Raw genomic sequence first — 22,606 nt, 5'->3', positions numbered from 1 at the left:
TATATTTGGGACCGAAGAAGTATCCAACAATGATGTTATAGATTGTGATGCAGTAAGTGCGAGTGATGCAGTTTTGGGAACCATCTCTTTATTCAAGTACACGACCGTCAAGTAGTCTACCCATTGGCACATCAAGAACGTTACTGGAACGATTTGAGTGACCTGCTTTCACTACTGGATTTTTGATTATCCTATTGGGTTGTTAGATCTAGGGGTGGTCAGTATTTGGTTTGAAACCGTGGAACCCGAAAACCAAACCGAAACCAAACCGGAAAAAAACCAAACCGAATTTGATAAATGGTTTTCGGATCGCGTCAAACCGAAACCGAATTTGAATTCGGTTTTCGGTTCGGTTTTCGGTTTTGAAAATTCTGAATTCGGTTTAACCGAAAACCGATTTCAAAACCGAATTCAAAATTTTTATATATTTAATTTGTATATTTATGTTTTAGTGTCATTATAATTTGGGATTCAATCAATAAAATATATTCTCACCCATATGAAGATTTGGTAGCTCACATTATAATTATGTTACTTAAATTATTATGTTCTTCTTCTTAATAACAGAAGCAGTAAACGTCATAATTAAGCTATAAATATTAATAAATCATCGAATTCTTGATAATTTAATAATACGTCATTGTTTTAGGATATAAATAACTAAGACATCAGTAACGCCACAATTAAACTACCAACGTTCTCAGTTTTTTCATAATATTCGGTTTTAACCGAAACCGAACCGAATCCGAATTTGAATTCGGTTTTCGGTTTGGTTTGGTTCGGTTTTAACTTTGAATTCGGTTTTCGGTTCGGTTTTCGGTTTTGCCTAAAAAAAATTTAAAGCCGAATACACCGAACCGAATAAACCGAACAAACCGAAAACCGAACCGATGAACACCCCTAGTTAGATCCCCCCAACTTCTTTTATTTTTTAAGTTCGAATAATAGTTAAATTCTTAGTAATGACCAAGATTGAATTAATTGAGCTCTTGAATAGAGAAGGCGTTAATGTGCGCAATTTACTCGGTTACGGGTCTTGTCGTTGGGGGGTTCCTCACCCAGAAGTTTTACTCGCTAGTTGGGACTCAATGTGGTTGTCGCTAGCGAGATTTCTTTTGATAATAAAAAAATATATATATTAAATAAAATAAAATAAAATAAAACGTTACTATTGCTTCGTTTATTCTCATCTCTTTTTATCTTTTCGCTGTAATTTCTTGAATCAAATAATTTGCTTGAAATTCAACGGACTAATAAGAGCGCGACATGTGGCGCGACAATCACATGTGATTGAAAAAAAATTAAAAATTTCTTTTTTTTAATTTTTTAAAAAAATATAATTTTTTTGTTGAATTTTTTTTTTTTTTAAATTTAGCATGTCAAATCCAATCACATATGATTGTAAATACAATCACATGTGATTCTGCATGTCAAATCCAATCACATGTGATTGAAAAAAAAATAAAATTTTTTTTTCAAAAAAAATTTTAACCGGAAACAAACTTTAATTCGGTGACTTAATCAAGTTAGTGTTTCGTGATCATATCTTCAAAATTGCAGTCTTTAATTCGGTGATTTGATCAAGTTTTGATCAAAAACTTGATGTTTAAAGGTTTTAGCACAAACTTACCGAAATTCGTCATTTTACTAAACTTTTTTTTCAATCACATGTGATTGGATTTGACATGCAGAATCACATGTGATTTACTGCATGTCAAATCCAATCCCATGTGATTGAAAAAAAAAATTCGAAAAAAAAGATTTTCTAAAAAAAAGGTTTTGGGAAAAAAACTTTAAAATTTTTTTTTTAATTTTTTTCAATCACATTATTATCGCACCACGTATTTCACTCTAATTGGTCCCTTAAATCTCATCTTAAAAAAAAAGTTAGTTTAATTTGAATATTGTTCTGGCTAAGAATTACAGTTGACATGGACATTTAATTTTTTGAGGAGTATTTTTTTTCTTACGCTAAAACGCACCTACAAATAACGCGCGAAGCTCTTCATCGCCGGAAAAACGGCACGCCACCGTCACCGGAAACCAAATAATTGTTCCATAAATTTCATTCTCCTGATTTATTTCATAAAACATCTCATTCTCCTCGTAAACAGATTTACAATTTACTTTTTATAGTTATATAAATGACCGATTGATTCGTTATCGCGTCAATGGTGAGTCGTTGGAATTCTAGGGTTTCAGTTATTCTCTTCTTTTGTTTTCCAGGTATTTCTCATCTCAATTGAGATTATAATCGAATTAAATTTTGTTTATGATCCTTGATTTATATAACGTGATTGCTATTATTAATTAATTTGAATATATACAGTAGTATATGCATTAAGCATTGAGCTTTTGTTTGAAATTGTAATTGTGAATGTTTTTAGCTTTATTTATCAATATTTACTTGTATCTATAACTTTTTAGGAATAAAGAATAACCAAAAGAAGTTTTTCTGATATGTTTGTATTTTTGTTAATTTTGTACCTGAAAAAAAGTTTTGATAACTGTTAATTTAAGTACTTTTTTTTGGACATAAGTTTGGGATCACTCGGGGGACTAAACCACTCACGCGTTCATCTCCCGTATTTGCATAACCCTCACCCAGCTATTGCCCTGGAGGAAACCCGGACTAATCAGAGGGCATGGCCGGTAAACCCACCCCCCCCCCCCCCCACCCCCCCCTCTCCTCTCCCCCCCTTCCCCCCGCTGCACCCCCCCTAAGCGAAAGGCGACCTGGGTGGATAACTCAGGTCAAGGATAACATTGAGTACAATGTTGCAGCCCAACGGAGTCGAACTCCTGACCTCTCGATAAGAGGGATAACATTGGCTACAAGTAATTTATGCTCACAGAAAAAACTTTTATCTTGGTTTATGTATGAAATTAGAAGAAACCTAACTGTTTGCATTTAAAAGGCTGTTTACCATAGACTAAATTTTGAACTTTGAGTATGAGGGAAGAATTATAACCAAAAGACAGTTCCAAATGCATTCGCTATCGAGTTATATGAAATGAATAGCAGAAAAAGCTTTAGCTTTTTTGTTTCTTAGGTTTGCAATTGCCTCAAAAACATATTATTATTGAGGTTCCTAGTGTTTTAACATCTTCACTTGTGTTTAAATAGGTTCGGTATGATTTTCTTGCTGTTATTCCTTTTTTTTTTTTTTTTTGGTCATTGACTATTTGTTTTGTGTTTTTCTTTTTTTTGCAGAACTTTTATTGTCAGCGCTTGTTACGTTAGATTCAATTGAAATATATACAACCCATGAATGGTTAGCATCAACTCCAACAGTATATTTTATGTGTAATGGAGAGAACAAGACAGTTTTGCCGGACGTAAAAAAGACAAATATTGTTTATAAGTTCCGGGGTGAGGAATCCTTTCAGGTGTGTGATGATATCATATTTTGTTTTCGCTCGGTAATTTATGTTGATATTCAAAAATTGAATATCAAAATAAATTAACCTTAAAGTACACTAATGTTCAAAAATTGATCTCACGTTTCCTTAACCTTAAAGTATTGTTAACAAATGATTTATTGATAATTGATATAGTCTAACAACATATTCCTTAATAAAAACATTTTGTTAACGTCGGTGTTGCAGAACTCGGAATTACTCGGCGAGTACTCCGTTTTTGCATCTTTGGGAGAACTCGGTCAACCTTGGTCAAACTTGGTCAAACTCGGCCAAAACTCGGGATTACCCGGAAGCTCGGTCAAAACTCGCCCAAAACTTGGGATTACTTGTAAAATCTGTCAAAACTCGGTCACAATTAATCAAAGTCAAACTTGGTCAACATTTGATTACTCCCCGAGTTGCCGAGTACTCCCTAAAAATTCCCGACTGAGTACTCGGAATTACTTGGTGAGTACTTGGTTTTAGCATCTCTGGTCAAACTCAGTCAAACTTGGTCAAATTCGCCAAATTGGAAGCTCGGTCAAATTCGCCCAAAACTCGGGATTACTTGAAAAGTCGATAAAAACTTGGTCAAACCCGAGTTGCCGAGTACTCCCTAAAAAGTCCCGACCGAGTACTCTGAACTACTTGGCGAGTACTTGGTTTTTGCATCACTGGTCAAACTTGGTCAAACTCAGCCAAATCAGAAGCTCGGTCATAACTCGCCCAAAATTCGGGATTACCTGAAAAATCGGTCAAAACTTGGTCTAATTGGTAAAAATCAATCAAAGTCAAACTTGGTCAACGTTTGAGTATACCCTGAATTTCCGAGTACTCCCTAAAAGGTCCGGACCGAGTACTCTCCGAGTAGCGATTTTTGCAACCTTGGTTAACATTTGAGTATAACTATATTATGTTTTCATATTTTAGTCTACTTTTGAAACTGAATCTTGGTTGTTGCTTGATATATTCAGCCTCTTACGGACTTTCACAGTAGAAAATGCAAACGGTGTGGGATTTATGAGGAGGATCGTATAAAGTCCGATGATGTTTTTGATGAATGGGAATTTTGTCCTTCCGATTTTAAAACTTCTGACGGTCGATACGTTCACACAAAAGGCAAGGAATTCAACGCAACGTTCTTGTGTCACGTGTGCGTACAAAAAGGCATGTTCTCTCTATACTATATACGTATATCATGTAGCTTTACGGGTATGGGTTGGGTAATGGGCCGGGTTGGGTTGAACAGGACACCCTTTTTTAAAGTTACATTCTATCTAAAAACTAGTGTATTTAAAGAGTTAATGGTATGTAAGTTTATGTCAATAATAATGTAATTGTTTAACAATAAAGGTTAGGAGGTTTATGTATTTATTTAATATACATTTTAGGCAAATTTCGGCTGCTTGACCTTTTGACCCGTTTGATTTGTTTCATTGTAATCTCTATGTATTAGTTTAGAAGCGATTAGAGATAAAAACTAAAATTTTTGGCTGAACAGAAAAAACCTTATCCGTTTACCCGTTTTCCCTTTTAAGTTATTTTTACTGTGCTGCTCATTGGTTGTGAATAACTGGTCTCACGAGTTTGATAGAACAGTTTGAGACTTTAAGCATCATGAAAATGTTAGTAATATACATGTAACCTAAAAGAGGGGACCCACTCTATTCGACCATATACATTATCTGATTTTCTCATGTGATGGGTAATATTCATTTGAATCTCTAATTTAAGTTGAGATCCAAGGTATAAATCTCTTAATATAATCAATGGCTAAGATTAAAATCAAATGTGATTGGCCGGAGAATCATCACATGTGATGGTAAGATCTCTATCTCTACTTAGATTAAGGATTCAAATGAATATATACCTAGATACCTTACAATATTTATAGGATTATTGATTCAACAGTAATCAGTTTGTTATCAAAATAAAATGACCTCATGCATTAGAAATATACTTTTCGGCCCCTTTGACCTGTTTGAACTATTTTTCTTCACTTGTTAGTTTCTTATACTATATGTTACCTAGATTGACCCATTCACAAGATATGGGTTGATTTTGTCACCATCAAAAAATCTACTGCAAATAACCAAAAAAATTTCATTTGTTGATATTGCCCAATAATTGACCAGTATCTTATATTTTTCATGAGTTTATATAAACTCTATATCTTATAGTTATATGATTATTATCATTTTTTTTGGACATTAATGAAAAGTTGCTGATGTAGACATAATGAGTTCAGATTATGCTTCACCTGATGATGAGAATGAACATGGAATAAATTGGTCCGTATTAATCATTGGATTAAGTGTTGTGTCTTCAACCGTACTACTTGTTATGGGACTACTTGTTGGATACAAACAATGGCAGAAGAAAAGGAGACAAAAGGATCAGGCTCGGTTTTTGAAACTGTTTGAAGAAACTGATGATATAGAAGATGAGTTGGGTATCGGTCCTCTAAGTAGTTCGATCTAACAAATGTTTTTTTTTTTTTTACGTTTTTTATATTTTGCTCGGTAGTTTGTATATATAAAAGCACTTGAGCATCTTTTGAAAGAATGATTACATGTTGTGATGACCGTACTTCTATTAGGATATCGACTAGCATTTGTTGATTTGAGATGTATACTAAAATTTGAATTTATTGGTGTGCATAATAGATGTTTTTAACTTTTTTAAGTATCATTGAATATGGTGTATATTTGATCGGGCTTGCAGTGTGCTTAAGTATATAGGTGGCAAATTGAGCGGGTTGCGTGTGTTGGGTTGGCCCTGATGACTTTGTTGGATATGATTAAGGCAAGTTTAAACCGACGAGGTTAAGAGACATGTAATTGTCTTTCGATATTAATGCTCAGTATAATAATTTAACTATTGATTTGAGATGTGAAAATGGTACTCAATAATGCATCATTATGAGGTCATTAACGACATTGTTTTGCATACTAATGAAACATGGCCACCTACATAAAACAGAGAAGCTTTTCCCTTGTTCAATGTTCAGCTTATATGAGTCCGTGACCATTTCTGACCTTTTTTGGTCAGCACAGCCTGTGCTGTTAATAATGTTTGAAGATGAGACCTCTATGAGCATATTTTGATGCCATTTTATGATTGTTTCAGTTTTTTCAGTACTATACTCTAAAGATCAATCATTTGCTGCTAATTCTTTCTAAATCATCTTCATTAGAATCATAGAATCATAGAATTGTTTTCAGGGTGGGAGCCATGAAGGTGCAAGGGGAAGGGGGAAGGTTAGAGAACTCGAAACTTGGAGAAATATCGTTTGGACATATTTAGGGAGATCTCAGCATTTCGAAGAGAACTCGGGGATAGAATTATTATAAATGATTGTTTTTACCCTTTGCATATTCATCTTTTCAAAAGCCTAGACTCATTCTTCTTCTGGATCTGCATTAGTCATATTCCGGGTGCAAAGCCTCTTCAACAAAGACCTCTTTCTTTTCTTTCTCCCCCATTTCTCATTCTATTTCTTTTGATTTCTATACAAGAATTTTATTAAAAAATACAAATATAATAAATATATAAAAAGAAAACAAACAATTTCAACACCATAGATACTTCAACCGACTAAAATACTAGTTATACGGATCTCCCTTTCCATATGTTAACCGAAATTGAACCGAATTCGAATGTTGTTTTCGGTTTCAGTTCGGTTTCAATTTTCTAAAAGTGTCAAATAATTTTAAACTTGATTGAGCAAGATATTACGATATTTTTACCGAGAGCTCGGTTAGATGAGCGAGATTTTACGAGAAATCGTTTCGTTGACCGAGATCTCCCCCGTTAAACGAGAAATTGTGGCGAGATGCAATTATTTTCTTGAACACCTTCAAGATTCGAGATCTTGCCGAAAAAATCCGAGTTCTGCAACACTGATGTGGGATCAAAAGCCTCCTATGACCCAATACTCCATCTATTTCATTATAAAGTGTACAATAACCAAATGGGAACCTAACATCATCTCGTGCAAGTCAGTTTCACAGATTTTTTGGTCAAAAGTGTCACCAAATGTAAGTTAGTGTATAAAAGAGTCCCTGGCTTTTACTTTCATCCTAGTTCTCGTAGTTTTTTCAAATAATAATGGACAATTCATCAACCGATTAAGGCTCAAACAAAAAACAAGCAAGAAAAGCAAAACGTGGGCTCAACCTAAACATAAACCGAACTAAAGGACCAAATCAGCCAACCGAGTCAACCTCGAACCAAAACTAAACACAGAAACACTAAGAAACCAAACAACATACGAACACCAAGAAAATAAACCTGCTCATAGAAAAAAAAAACAACATTAACGATATAAGACATAAGGAATAAATAAATGAAAGCCACAAAGAAACTAAAAAACACAATTGCCGATTTGCCGTCAACGTTGAACTTCTTCAACTCAGCCCATACATGGATACACCTTCTTACCCTTTTTCAGGTTGACTTTAGGCCTTGAATTAATCAATTTTTCTTTTACTTTATGCATTTGAAAATTTTTCATAACCACATCGAACAATCCGAAAGAAGACCCCACACCCACTTTATAAACACCACTCTTGCTTCCAGAGAAATAACCAAGCAAACCTTGCGAATCATAACCACACAGGTCGTCACATCTTTCTCTTCCTCTTGATCATGCAACACAAAAGAGTCACTCTCGATCGGCTTCTTCAACTTAGCTTTTTTCTTCAACAAGGCTTTAGAAAAGAACCGGTCCCCCATACATCAACCTTAACAATAGGGTGATGATTCGTACACCACTAATTTTTAGCCGGCCATACACCACCAAACATGCTTTACAGTTTTGTACAGTACAACACCATAATGCATGTTTGGTGGTATATGGCTAAAAACTGGTGGTGTACGAATCACTTCCCTTAACAATATCCTCAAAACAATGTATCATATGAGCTCGAGCATATCTACGAAGTCGCAACACGTTCATTCTTTCTTCAACCAGAACCCTCTTGTAAATTCAAAAATCTACTCACTTCCTTACATATTCCTATTACATCTTCTTGCACTAAAACATATTTCGCATACTCGTAGTTGTTAGTGTACAAAAGATTCCCCATCCTAGTTCTCATACTTGTTACATATTTGTGACATTTAAAATTATGTCTTTGGAGTTTGGACGTCTTAAGTTTGTCTTTGATTTTTAATTACCGAGACAATAAAATTTAACCATGCATGCTTGTCTAAGGGCCACCGAGTTGCCCAATGAAGCACATCATCCGGGTTCAATTCCTGGCTATGCCAAACCAAATTGTTTAAAAAAGGAGTGTGACTAGAGGGTGCGCATAATGCGCAATTCATCCGGTACCTGGTCGGGCCGGGGGGTGGGGGGGCTTGATTAACCGAGGTTTTACCTTTTATGGCGGAGCCAATGTGCTCATTCATAAAGGTTTCCTCGCTTAAAAAAAAATTATAATAATAAAAAATTGGGTAGTGATCTCTACATGCATCGTCATATTGTACGTGACAACACCTTAATGCATATTAATGATGTATGAATACAACTTTGTGGTGTAAGGATCTTCACCTATAAAAGAATAAAAACGTGGTGTCAGTTTTAAGACTTTGACATGGAATGCCGAGCTGAACGTCAAGGAAAAACGATGTATCGAAGTGGTAGAACGTGTAACTAGGCGTACCATTTATTGAACTATAAAAAATTATAATTAGAACCTTGACCACTTGTGCACCAAGAATTTGACCCGCAAACCTCATTAGACAACATTCGACCTTATCCGTATGTCAAAACGAACATGTACTGATCGACCTTGTTATCCACAAGTCAAAATGAATATTTGTACCTAATTTCAAAATTCGCGTCCTCCAAAAATCTTTCATCCGCTTTTACATCATTTACCTTTTAAATTGTCTACAAAAAATGCACACGATGCTCTATAAATTCGAGAGTGGAGGAAGCTAAGCGATAGTCGAAAAGATAGATTAACTATCATGTGAATAAAAAAACTATACGATGCAAGCGGGTTTCACACATCTAATTTAATTTGTTCCAATATTTTAACAGCACATGTAAAAATTTATACAATATAGTATATGTGAAATAGGTGTGACGGTATATAAAAAGAAATTTAAAATTGGTATAGATGTTTTATTCATTTATACTCCGTAAGAATTATGTAAAAAGAATTTAATTTAAATTGTCTTTTTTGTAAAGACAAGTTGTTGGCATCGAATAATCTCATTTGCCACGCACGCAAGCACTTTCAGGCAGGAAACCCGGACCCCATTACAGGAATCCGATCCTTAAACCATCTCGAGAGGTAGGCGGTCGGACATGGGTCCTGAATACGGGTCGGTAAAACTTTCCCTGGGGCAATCCGGTTTTCAGGAAATAAATTTCACGAATATTTTTTAGGGGAGGGACTCGAACTTTAGACATCCCCACTCCATCCTAATGCACAAGTGCAAAATGGTGAACCACTGGACCACCAGGATGGGTTATAATGTTAGGAATAAGGCGTTGATGTAATTTCTTCATAAAGGAGGTTACATGAGCTGCAAATATTTTCTTTGAGGTTATGTGCTCATTTTATGGGCATGTGTGCTCATTTCTGAGAGACGGTAGGACTGTAATGTTTGTCTCAGAAGATGATCGGGTAAGTGGATTCCGCACACGAACGCCGTCAGTGAATTATAAACGTCGTTAAAATATTGAAAAAATAAAATAACATTGGTATAGATGTGTTTTGTTCATGTAAAAAGACCAATGGACATTTGGCCCAGCGGTATCGTGGTGACCCTCCAACCAAGAGGTTGAGGGTTCAAGTCCTACTTGGGACATATTCGTGGTTGTAAATATTCGTGTTAATGATGTGTGTGAGTTTGCCTTTAAAAAAAAAAAAAATTAAATTATCTAAAATACAAGTGTTATATAAAAAGAACTTAATCTAAATGTATACCGAGTATATCATATAAGTTTTTGTGGAAGTTAACAAATTATGCACGAGTAGTCAAATAGTCTTCGTGTTGATAAGGTTAATCGTGTTGATAAGGTTAATCGTTCATTCAATGGTTGGACAAATTTCCGTACCTTACGAAATTTAGAACTCAAGGCGTAAGTTTTATATTCCATAAATAACAAAATGTACTCACAATCACGTTTTTAAAAGGTCAAATTGATTTTGTAATTTCTTTATGCAGACGCAATTTATATGTCCAAGAAATCTATTTTACTTACTCTGATAACACAAAAACGTAACAAAATTCCAATTTTTTTTTCTCAAAAAACGAATACTATATAAACGAGTTATTTTCTCGAAAAAAAAGAACTAAACAAGATATAAACAATAAGTGCACTGGCTTATGACAAACCGAACCTAACCTCCACAAAACAAACTAAATCAACTAAACCTGAGCCGAAACGCTAACTACAGAAATCTGAAACTCAAACACAATGAAGCAATAAAGAAACAACAACAAAAAAGACAAACCGACAACCAAATCAACAAAGCCATCGATAGAACACTGGATTACTCGACTACACGAGTTGCACCAATGGTCATAAGTGAGATAAACATGAAAGAGTTTATTTTTATATTGTTGATCAAGATCATTGTGCTATTTATTATTTACTCTGCATATCTTATTATGTCGTACGTATGTGTGCTCACGTACGTTTTTACTGTAGACTGTTGTTTATCTAAAGACATATGATAAAATAATGTCTTATTTTGTCTTAAAACTCACAGATTTATAAATGCTTTTAAGTGTTGCATGGATGATTAAGTTATTTTGTATACATAAAAACAAACGTATTCACCATTCTGCATAAAGACCTTTTAGGTTACATCTTCTCTACATACATGACCTTAAGATTTTTAAACAAAAACATCTTAATAGCAAACAGCACCCAATTGTCATGTCATTTTTTTACGAAAAAAATATATGAATATAACATTCCTATTAAATAAATTATTTTGTAAGAGTCAAATGTGCACTTTTACTTTTTTTTGTCGAAAAGCAAGGAATATTATTAAAGATAACTCGGGATGGACCGAGACAAAAAGGGGTAGTTCAGCCCTAAAAGAATACAACATAGACCAAAACTCGATATAGGTACAAGAATCGCAACAATAGGCACTTAGCTGCAAAGGAAGCAACTACGACCAAAAAAGCTTAAAAACTAGATACAAGTTACAACACATAGATATTTGGAATTGTAAGCCGATTCCATTCAATCTTCACATTTTTCGTTCGAGTGGAAATCCATTCAAACGATCTTAATTGAATTTCCATTAACGCCGTAGGACCATTCCAACACTTGTTTGAAAATACTTTAAGATTACGGTTTCTCCAAATTAGATATTTACACGTCCATTCCATCGCTTGCCAAATTGTATTTCCCATTTGTGACATTGCTCGGTTGCTTTTACCTCTAAATGCTTCGTTTACACTTAGGTTTGAAATCACACCTAAGCCCCACCATTTGAAAACCCTATCCCAAACTTCATAAGAATGCCGACAAAAAAACAATGTGTGGTCGATGGTCTCCACATCATCATCACAAAGCGGGCACCTTACGGAGTTTAAATCGATTCCACGTTTGTCAAGTTCAATTCTTGTTGGTATGCGTCGTCGTAAAACTCTCCAAATAAAGATTTCAAGCTTCAATGGAACCAAGTTGTTTTTTAGTGATTCAAATCTCGGTCTGTTATCCAAAAGAGTTGCGTCATCAATTAGTCTCGTTAGCCTCTTGGTTGTAAAAATGCCGTTTGTTGCTAAATTCCAATACCAAACATCGAGGGTCCTGTCCTGTTTAACATAAGAGAACAACAAATCGGTTAGTGATTGTAATTCATCCCGAGCTTGACCAATTAAATCTCGATTCCATTGCCAATAACATCGCACTCCATTGTTGTTCCATGTGATTCTGCTCCGCACAGTAGCCCTTTGATCCGCTTCCAGGTGAAAAAGACGTTTGAATCTGTGTTTTAATGGTCCGTCGATGAGCCACGGATCATCCCAGAATTCTGTATGGTTTCCGTCGCCAATTTGCTTGATGAACGATCTTCCAAATTGTAGCCAGATCTTGTCAATTGAGATACCTGCACGTACAATATTTGGCCACACACCACTTTTTGTTAATGGTCCATTGGAACCCGGAGTAATGTGTAGCCCGTTAGGCCCATAAATGCTTTTAATAATAGTAACCCATAGTGAATTAGACTCGGTTTTTGCCCGCCAAAACCATTTTTCCAAAAGAGCAAGGTTTTTTTCCCCTAAGAGATCCAATGTTTAAACCCCCTTCACCATAAGGTAGAAGAGAGTCCTCCCATTTGATCCAAGTTATTTTTGAACTCTCACCCGAACCACCCCAAAAAAAATTTCTCCTAATGCTCTCTAAACACTTCAAAACACTCGACGGCGCACAAAAAGTGAGAAATAATATAGCGGTAAACTATTAAGAACCGATTTAACTAGCGTCAACCTTCCACCAAAAGAAATCATTTTTGCTTTCCAATCCGCAAGTTTCGACATGAATTTATCAACTACGGGCTTCCAATTTTCGACACGGTTCATATTACGCCCAATAGGAAGTCCCAAATAAGTAAATGGGAATTCACCAACTTTGCAACCGACGCGAAGTGATAAACGTTCAATTTCATCTTTTATTACTCCCAAACCATATAGTGAACTCTTATGATAATTTATTTTTAACCCCGACATCTTTTCAAAGCAATTGAGAAGCTTCATGAGATTGGAGAAGTTTTGCCTACTCCATTCTCCTAAAAAAAAATGGTATCATCTGCGTATTGGAGGTGTGAAAGTAATGTTTTATCCGAACCGATTTCAACCCCTCTGTATAGACCACAATGTACGGCTTTTTGGAGAGTATATTTAGCCCCTCCGCCGCAATGATGAAAAGAAATGGTGATAACGGATCGCCTTGTCGGATCCCTCTCTTGAGTATAAACTCGTGTGTTGGTGATCTATTAACTAGAATGGAAACCGATTCCGATTCAAGACACGCTAGGATCCATTTTCTCCACTTGACACCAAACCCCATTTTCTTCATGATTTCTAGAAGAAAATTCCAACTTACACTATCGAAAGCCTTTTCGAAATCTACTTTAAAAATTAGACTTTTTCGTTTTTTTTTCTATAGAAATTCGATAGCCTCGTTAGCAATGAGCGCACCATCAAGTATATACCTTCCTTTAATAAAAGTGCTCTGGACTTGATCGATGAGATCGGGGATGACTTTCCGGATTCGGTTAGAAAGTATCTTTGTGAGGATTTTGTAGTAGGATCTTATTAGACTAATAGGTCGGAAGTCGTTTAAAACTAAGGGATCTGTTTTCTTAGGAACAAGGGTGATGAATGAGGCGTTACAACCATTGGATATCTCACAATTTTCCCAAAACCACCTTAATGTAGAGATTAAATCATGCTTGATTACATTCCAATGAAGTTTGTAGAATTTAAATTTAAAATCGTCCGGACCCGGTGCTTTCGTCACTCCACAATCACGTATAGCTTCAAAAATTTATGTTTCGGTAAACTGGGCTTCAAGTGTAGCAGCTTGTTCTGTTGAGTTGGATTTGGTAGCCGGTTCGCTGAACCCGTTTTTGAACCTCAGTGTATTTGTAACCCTTTTTTTGAATAAGGCCTCAAAGTGATCAAAAGTAGCCTGTTTGATGTCGATTGGGTCCTCGCTCCATACTCCGTTGATATTTAACCCCCGAATATTCTTCTTTGAATACCTCCTTCTAATGGTGGAATGAAAATATTTGGTATTTTCATCGCCATGAACGATCCATTTGGTTCCCGATTTTTGTTTTGCCATACTTGCAACAATCTTTCTTTTTCTGACCATTTTTTCGAACATCAAGCCACTCTAATCTTTCGGATTCAATTAACTGTCTGTTTTCGGCAATGATTTCCCAGTTTGTTGCAGCCTTCATTAATTCGTTTACCTCACTATCTAGGTTGCCGAACTCTTTGTGGCTCAATTCTTTCAAGGCTAATTTAGTGTTTTTCAATTTTTTCTGTAGTTTACAGTCCAAACGACCCCCATTACCGAGATTCTGAGCCCAACAATCATTTATTACTTCATTTGCACCTTCAAGATCAAACCATTCGTCAAACACCTTAGTTGGTTTTGGTCTGAAATCAATAGCCATGTTACGTAAAATAATTGGACAATGATCAGACATTTTTCGTTCCAAAGCCAACACCGATAGTTCGCCCCAAGTATCTCTAAATTTTTCAGAGACTAAGAATCTGTTAAGTTTACTGAATTTCATTCCGTTTTCACAGAATCGAGTGAATCTTTTACCTCCCATGGGTATTTCAATTAGCTTTGTGTTATTAATGAACGTGTTGAACCAATCAGCCCTTTTCTCTACAAATTCACAGTTTTGTCGTTCGGAACTATCCCGCACCTCGTTAAAATCTCCACATAGCACCCAATCGGTATCATGACTCCCTACAAGATTTTCAAGACTCGGCCACATTTTTTGCTTGTTAGAATCATTGTGAGGTCCGTATATATTGATTATAATAGACTCTACACCCCTACCCTTCCATTTACCCTTAACAGCAATAAAGAATTCATCGATCATTGATTGATCAGCCACAAAGTCATTAGTATCCCATATCAGCAACATCCCGCCCGACTTTCCCACCTTTTCCTTTTGGATGAAATCGAACTCATTTGACCCCCAGAATAAATTGACCCAATTTTTGTCAACATGGTTGCATTTAGTTTCCTGTAATGCAACTACAGAGGGATTTTCACGATAAAGTAGCTTCCTACAATCACCTATTTTACTTTCTTTACCCGAACCAAAACCGCGGATATTGAATGATAATATCTTCTTTAAAAAAATATATTAAACGATGTTAGGGGTACTAGAAAGTCAGACCTGACTGTTTTCACATTCAAGCCCGAGTTGTTTTGTAAAGTCTTCTATTTGTACGCTTCTTTCTGAATTAGCCGTGTTATCTCCTCCGCTTCCAAATAATTCGTGGGATTTTGATTGTTTAGTTCGACTTCTTTTTTCCGTGCGTTTCTTTTTTGAATGACTCCGATCTGATTTACTCGACGCGGGTTTCTCCTTCTTATGTTTGGACCTGACAAGACATTTCAACCTCATGATTTTAGATGAGGCACGCCAATTTCCCCCGCTACGCCCAAGATCAGTATCCTTTTATTCCAGAGGATGTAGAACGGTTTTTGATGCGTACCTCGATATTCACTCCATCATCACAGATCCCAACAGCTACTGAATCGATTTTTGCTTCCAAAATAGCATCCATGCTTTCAGGTTCAGGGTTAACCTTTGTTTTCCTCCTGGATACCCCATATTTTTTCTTTTTGGGTTCCTGTTCTGGAAGGCTACTAGCGATGTTTTTTGATGTTTTATTATTTGGTAAAGAATTGATAATGCTAAAAACGAACATATATTTCATAGCATTATTCCTCAAGAAAGACAAGCTTAAAGTTGCAATTGTTCTATTTACAAGTGATATTCGTTTAAATAATAAAAGGTGAAGACAAAAGGCAGATTCGACGAATTGAAGACGCAAATGACCAAAAAGCTCAAAAGTACAAAATACAATCAAAGAGGTTCCAATTATTGATAAGAAACGTATCGAAATTACAAGAGTACAAGATTCAAAACGCAAAGTACAAGATATTAAATTATTCGCAAAGACGTTCGAAAATCCGGAACCGGGACCAGAGTCAACTCTCAACGCTCGACGCAACGGACTAAAAATTACAAGTTAACTATGTATATAAATATAATATAATATATAATTAATTATATAAATTATATATATATATATATATTATATTTATATAATAATCCGTCGGCAAGAAAGGCTCCAAAATGGTGTGAGCTGTAAAATCGAACTCCGCGACTTGCGGAGTTCAAAGAGGGAAAAGGCCGCGACTCGCGGAGCTCACCTGGACTCAAATCCCTATAAAAGCAAACGCAGTTTGATCGCAAAAATATTCAAAAAAAAAAAAATTCAATCTCTCTCTATATGTATACGTAAATATATATAATTTATATTTTAATTTTAATTTTAATTTTAAATTCTAATAATAAGGGTATGTTAGCGAATGTTGTAAGGGTGTAAGTCAAAATTCTGTCCGTGTAACGCTACGCTATTTTTAATAATTGTAAGTTATGTTCAACCTTTTTAATTTAATATCTCGTAGCTAAGTTATTATTATGCTTATTTAAAACAAAGTAATCATGATGTTGGGCTAATTACTAAAATTGGGTAATTGAGCTTTGTACCATAATTGGGGTTTGGACAAAAGAACGACACTTGTGGAAATTAGACTATGGGCTATTAATGGGCTTTATATTTGTTTAACTAAATGATAGTTTGTTAATTTTAATATAAAGATTTACAATTGGACGTCCCTATAAATAACCATATACACTCAATCGGACACGATGGGCGGGATATTTATATGTACGAATAATCGTTCATTTAACCGGACACGGGAATGGATTAATAGCCACTAGAATTATTAAAACAGGGGTGAAATTATGTACAAGGACACTTGGCATAATTGATAACAAAGTATTAAAACCTTGGGTTACACTCAGTCGACATCCTGGTGTAATTATTAAACAAAGTATTAAAATCTTGTTACAGTTTAAGTCCCCAATTAGTTGAAATATTTGACTTCGGGTATAAGGATAATTTGACGAGGACACTCGCACTTTATATTTATGACTGATGGACTGTTATGGACAAAAACCAGACGGACATATTAAATAATCCAGGACAAATGACAATTAACCCATGGGCATAAAACTAAAATCAACACGTCAAACATCATGATTACGGAAGTTTAAATAAGCATAATTCTTTTATTTCATATTTAATTTCCTTTATTTTATATTTAATTGCACTTCTAATTATCGCACTTTTATTTATTGTTATTGTATTTACTTGCACTTTTAATTATCGTACTTTTTAATTATCGCACTTTTATTTATCGCAATTTCATTATCGTTATTTACTTTACGCTTTAAATTAATTCTTTTATTTATTTTTAATATTTTACATTTGGTTTTAACTGCGACTAAAGCGTTTAAAATCGACAAACCGGTAATTAAACGGTAAAAACCCCCCTTTATAATAATAATATTACTCATATATATATTTGTATTTTTATAAATTTAAACTAATATTAAGTTAAACATTGTGAAAAAGATTCCCTGTGGAACGAACCGGACTTACTAAAAACTACACTACTGTACGATTAGGTACACTGCCTATAAGTGTTGTAGCAAGGTTTAAGTATATCCATTCTATAAATAAATAAATATCTTGTGTAAAATTGTATCATATTTAATAGTATTTCCTTTTAAAATATAAGCTATTTTATATACACCTCGCATAACATCAAGTATTTTTGGAGCCGCTGCCGGGGATCTTAAACGCCAAAAGCGCAACGCTAATAAAAAAAAAATTATTTTTAGTTTGCTAATATAAAAAAAATACGCTTTTGTAAAAAATACGTTTTAAATATTCAAAAATATAAAAAGAAAAACAAAAATATAAATATTTTTAAGAGTTTGTTAAATATTTAAGTTTTATAAAGTTTCTTTATTTTTATTTTATAAAAAAATTATAAGTTTTATTTAAATATTTTGTTTTTATTAAAACATAAAAAACCGGAAAAAAAAAAATATATATATATATATATATCTATTTTTAAGATTTTTATTTATAAAATTATAAAGTATTTTATTTCTATTTTAGTTTTTTAAGATAAGTTTTATTTAAATTATATAAATATATTAATTAAACTAAAAAAAAATAATTACGTCGAAAAACTGAAACGAAACAGCCTGTCATCTGAAATTTCGATCCCCGCGACTCGCGGAGTTTGTTGCCTGGAATACCGCAACTCGCGGAGCCGTCTGACACGGGTTACACAGAACCCTAATTTTGCATTAATTACGTAATTATTATTATTATTATTAATTAAAAACCCTAATTAGGTTTTAATTTTTAATTAATTAAGTTTAGTTTATTTATTTAATTTGTATATTTAGTTTAATTAATTTAAATAAATTATAAAATTAACACTCTTAATAAATAAATAATATAAAAATAATATTTTTATAAAAATTGTACTTTTTACAACTTTTAGTATATTTTTATATTTTGTCCCTTTTTAATTGTTTTAACGTAATATTTGTGTTTTTCGCTAGTTTTTAGTTTTAAACATAGTTTTTGCCATAGTTATTTTTACTTCTAGATTTTTAGGCTTTGCCATAAAATCCCTTAAGTGCCTTTTCTTTAGACTAAGATTTAAGTGCTTTAGAATTTTGCGACGCCTTTTTAAGTTTTAGTTTCTTTTTAAGTTATTTCCATTTGGGATATAGTTTTACTTGTAAGCTTTAATATTTTTAGACGCCTTTTACCTATGTATCAACTATCATTCCAATTAGTAATCTCAATTTGCGATTATAATTTTAAGTTAGTGATAGTAATAAGGTTGGGTTAGTCGAGTGTTTTTAAGTTCTATAAGTCATTTCTTTTTATTTCTTATTTTCTGACGCCTCTTATTTTTCAACCATTTTCTTTTTCTTTTTCGACGCTCTTTTTTTTCTTTCTTATTTCTCGCAATTCTAGTTTTAGGACATAGATTTTTATTCTACTTCTTATCTAAATTTCTTAAAATTACGAAAATTTATTTTAAGTGGTTAAATTGATAGAAATCAAAATTTTCTGGTTCGTAGTAATAGTTGGATTTGTACGTGGACCGGGTTATTGGAGCCAAACATTCCTCAATTATATTGAGACCAAACGAATCCTGCCCCTCTGCTGCATCTTTTGGCTATTCGAAACGTGGGCAAAATCAGAAAAGTCTATTAATTGGATAACTTATATAATTTTTTCTTTCCTTTTAAAAACTAATAGGATATTCAGTGAATGCACCGAGCAAGACGTTCACCACCTTTTGTACGTTCACCACCTGTAACTAGATCAAGACATCTAGCAAATATTACCGCCGTTGATTTTCCTTTAGAATCGTCATCCAGTCGACCAAGTACTCCAATTCAAATTTCCGATAATCCATTTTTTGAACCCGACCTCACAATTGAGAATCCGGATAATATTCAGGGACAATTCATAGATCCTGAACCATTAAATTTTCCTCCGGAACCATCAATCATTCAAACAGATATTGTTGAGGAACGAACCATTAAATCAGAATCCTCTAGTGATTCGGATTCAACAAATTCAATTATGGAGAATCTGGAACCTTTAAGTATGGAAGACCGAATGAGAGCTAAACGCACTGGCCATGGTCACGCAATTACTCATCCTGACATTAATGCGCCAGATTATGAAATCAAAGGACAAATTCTACATATGGTGACTAATCAATGCCAATTTAGTGGTGCGCCGAAGGAAGATCCAAATGAACATCTTTGTACCTTTAATAGGATCTGCACACTATTTAAAATAAGAGAAGTTGAGGATGAACAGATATATCTCATGTTATTTCCCTGGACTTTAAAGGGAGAAGCCAAAGATTGGTTAGAATCGTTACCTGAAGGGGCGATTGATACATGAGACGTTTTAGTTGAAAAATTTCTTAAACAATTCTTTCCGGCATCTAAAGCCGTAAGACTTCAAGAAGAAATTGTTACGTTCACACAGAAGCCAAATGAAACTCTATATGAGGCGTGGACAAGATTTGGAAAGTTATTAAGAGGATGTCCGCAACATGGTTTAGATACCTGTCAAATAGTACAAATATTCTACCAAGGATGCGACATCACTACAAGGAAAGACATAGATATTGCAGCTGGTGGTTCCATATGAAGAAAACCGAAACTGATGCTTACAAAATTATTGATAACACTGCTTCCCACTCACATGAGTGGCACCAAGAAAAAGATATCGTTAGATCATCTAAAGCAGCTAGAGCTGATTCTAGCCATGACTTAGATTCCATTTCCGCAAAGATAGATGTTGTCGAGAGAAGAATGGAAAAGATGACTAAGGATATTCACTCAATACGAATTAGTTGTGAGCAGTGTGGAGGACCACATTTGACAAAAGATTGTCTCAGTATTGAATTAACAATGGAACAAAGAGAGAATATTTCATACATAAACCAAAGGCCTGGAAATAATTATCAGAATAATTATCAACCGCCAAGACCGATCTACAATCAAAACCAGAATTATAACAGAAATGTTCCATACAACAACCAACAAGGTCCTAGCAATCAACAAGTATCCAATAATACTTACAATCAGCAAAGACCTAATTTTCAAAACAAACCACTACAAACCGATGATAAAAAGCCGAATTTAGAAGATATGATGACGAAGCTAGTTGAAACTCAAACGCAGTTTTTCACATCTCAAAAACAAATTAATGAACAAAATGCTCAAGCATTTAGAAATCAACAAGCTTCTATTCAAAACTTGGAACAAGAAGTAAGTAACCTAGCAAGGTTAATAGGTGAAAGAAAACCGGGAAGTTTACCTAGTGATACAAATGCTAACCCCCGGAATGAAACAGCTAAAGCCATTACCACAAGAAGTGGTACAACACTTAAACCACCTGAAATACCTGTAACTTCTGATGAAGCTATTCCTACTCCACAAGAACCACAACCTGATCAAGATAAGGAAAAAGAACCGGTAGTTGAAAAGGTTAATGAAGATAACACAGCTAAGGATAAACCTTATGTTAAACCATACCAACCACCACTTCCTTACCCGAGTAAAATGAAGAAAGAGAAACTTGAAGCCGAGCAATCCAAATTCTTGGATATGTTTAAACAGATAAATGTAAATCTTTCTTTCATTGATGTGATTTCAGGAATACCTAGATATGCTAAATTCTTGAAAGATCTAATCACAAATAGAAAGAAAATGGAAGAACTGAAAGGATCCGAAACTAATCATCCGGACATCGTCCATATAGATTAAAAACGAATTACATTAGTTGATAACATCGCGAGGTACTTGACCTCTATATGATACATTTTACAAACGTTGCATTTATTTCTTAAAGGCAATCTATTATTACATCGAGAGTTGACATATTAGCCTAACATTTTATAACAACCAAATGATCTAATCTGCCATTTTCATAACAATAGTCTTTAATGAACTTCAATGACTCGAATGCAACGTCCTTGTATCATAGCTTAAATGGTCCCAAGTAGTATCCTTAACATGAGCTAATGCACAGCGGAAGACTTAATTCGTACCTGAGAATAACATGCTTTAAAACGTCAACATAAAGTTGGTGAGATATATAGGTTTGATGCTAGCAGCGTTATAACAATGGACCACAAGATTTCGTATATAATCATTTCAATAAAAATATTCTAAGTGGTTGAGCACTTGGTAACCATACTTAACATTTTCACGTCGCATATTCCCTTTAATATGAAATCTTACTACACCGTACCAAGTGTAGTCACAAAACGAAGTACTGTGCAACCGTTGAATACTGGTCGTCCAGTCCGGTTGGGGTTGTCAGGCCCGATAGATCTATCAACAGGATTCGCGTTTACAATACCGCTGTAAATATTAGTTACCAAGCTACAGGGAAGTATGCCAGTGGTACAACTCAACGTAGAACATATTTTTCAGTTACTTGTGTCCATATCGTAAAACATAAAATACATGTATTCTCATCCCGAAATATTTAGAGTTTAAAAGTGGGACTATATACTCACTGTTGTCTCGAAGATATATATATTTTTGACTTGGTCTTCCGGTTGATATCACGAACCTATCCATATATAATATATCAATATATTTTCATTTTAAACAAACATCTCGTATATATATTTATAATACTTTTAATACTTTGAATAATTCCTTAGTCCGTAGTTAGCGTTTCGATGTTAGTAATTCAATTTTAATGGTTCATTTTTAGATGTTTAATATACCCTCAATAAATAAACCCCCAACGAAATAAATAAAACTCCCATAAAACCCCATCGTATATGTGTTGGTCGAGATTAATCTTGACCCATGGTACCGGTGTTGTCAAATGACGTGTTGCGTACATAAAGTACCGGTGTTGTCAAATGACGTGTTGCGTACAATCATGGGATCTTATGATTAATCTTCTCGTGTTGTTTACGGGTGATCCTGAACCATATGAAATTGAATTATGAGTACATATATATAAA

General features: G+C 34.3%; 2 protein-coding genes across 2 annotated transcripts; one reads left to right on the top strand and one right to left on the bottom strand.

Annotated features, from left to right (window-relative positions):
• The first annotated feature begins 1,961 nt into the window (after positions 1 to 1,961).
• Positions 1,962 to 6,054, top strand: LOC139877679 (uncharacterized). The gene is made up of 4 exons (XM_071865109.1): positions 1,962 to 2,226; positions 3,215 to 3,390; positions 4,377 to 4,569; positions 5,636 to 6,054. Exons 1-4 carry the CDS (start codon positions 2,172 to 2,174, stop codon positions 5,881 to 5,883), a joined length of 672 nt encoding a protein of 223 aa, XP_071721210.1. The 5' UTR covers positions 1,962 to 2,171; the 3' UTR covers positions 5,884 to 6,054.
• Positions 6,055 to 11,583: 5,529 nt separating this feature from the next.
• On the bottom strand, positions 11,584 to 13,116 carry LOC139875944 (uncharacterized). Its single transcript, XM_071863241.1, has 2 exons — positions 12,878 to 13,116; positions 11,584 to 12,583 (listed from the first exon to the last, which is right to left on the bottom strand). Exons 1-2 carry the CDS (start codon positions 13,114 to 13,116, stop codon positions 11,584 to 11,586), a joined length of 1,239 nt encoding a protein of 412 aa, XP_071719342.1.
• Between the last annotated feature and the right edge of the window lie 9,490 nt (positions 13,117 to 22,606).

Source organism: Rutidosis leptorrhynchoides, chromosome 11 (assembly GCF_046630445.1).
Source record: "Rutidosis leptorrhynchoides isolate AG116_Rl617_1_P2 chromosome 11, CSIRO_AGI_Rlap_v1, whole genome shotgun sequence".
NCBI classification, from domain to species: domain Eukaryota; kingdom Viridiplantae; phylum Streptophyta; class Magnoliopsida; order Asterales; family Asteraceae; genus Rutidosis; species Rutidosis leptorrhynchoides.
The sequence above is the reverse complement of the archived record's forward strand: the minus strand, read 5'-3'. Positions and strand labels throughout refer to the sequence as shown.

Coding starts and splice junctions, on each gene's coding strand:
- LOC139875944 (XM_071863241.1), bottom strand. CDS start 13,116: ATGTCGGGGTTAAAAATAAATTATCATAAGAGTTCACTATATGGTTTG. Junction 12,584..12,877: donor ATGATTTCTTTTGGTGGAAG/GTTGACGCTAGT, acceptor TATTATTAAAAG/CATTTATGGGCCTAACGGGC.
- LOC139877679 (XM_071865109.1), top strand. CDS start 2,172: ATGGTGAGTCGTTGGAATTCTAGGGTTTCAGTTATTCTCTTCTTTTGT. Junction 2,227..3,214: donor TCTCTTCTTTTGTTTTCCAG/GTATTTCTCATC, acceptor TTTTTTTTGCAG/AACTTTTATTGTCAGCGCTT. Junction 3,391..4,376: donor GGGGTGAGGAATCCTTTCAG/GTGTGTGATGAT, acceptor TGATATATTCAG/CCTCTTACGGACTTTCACAG.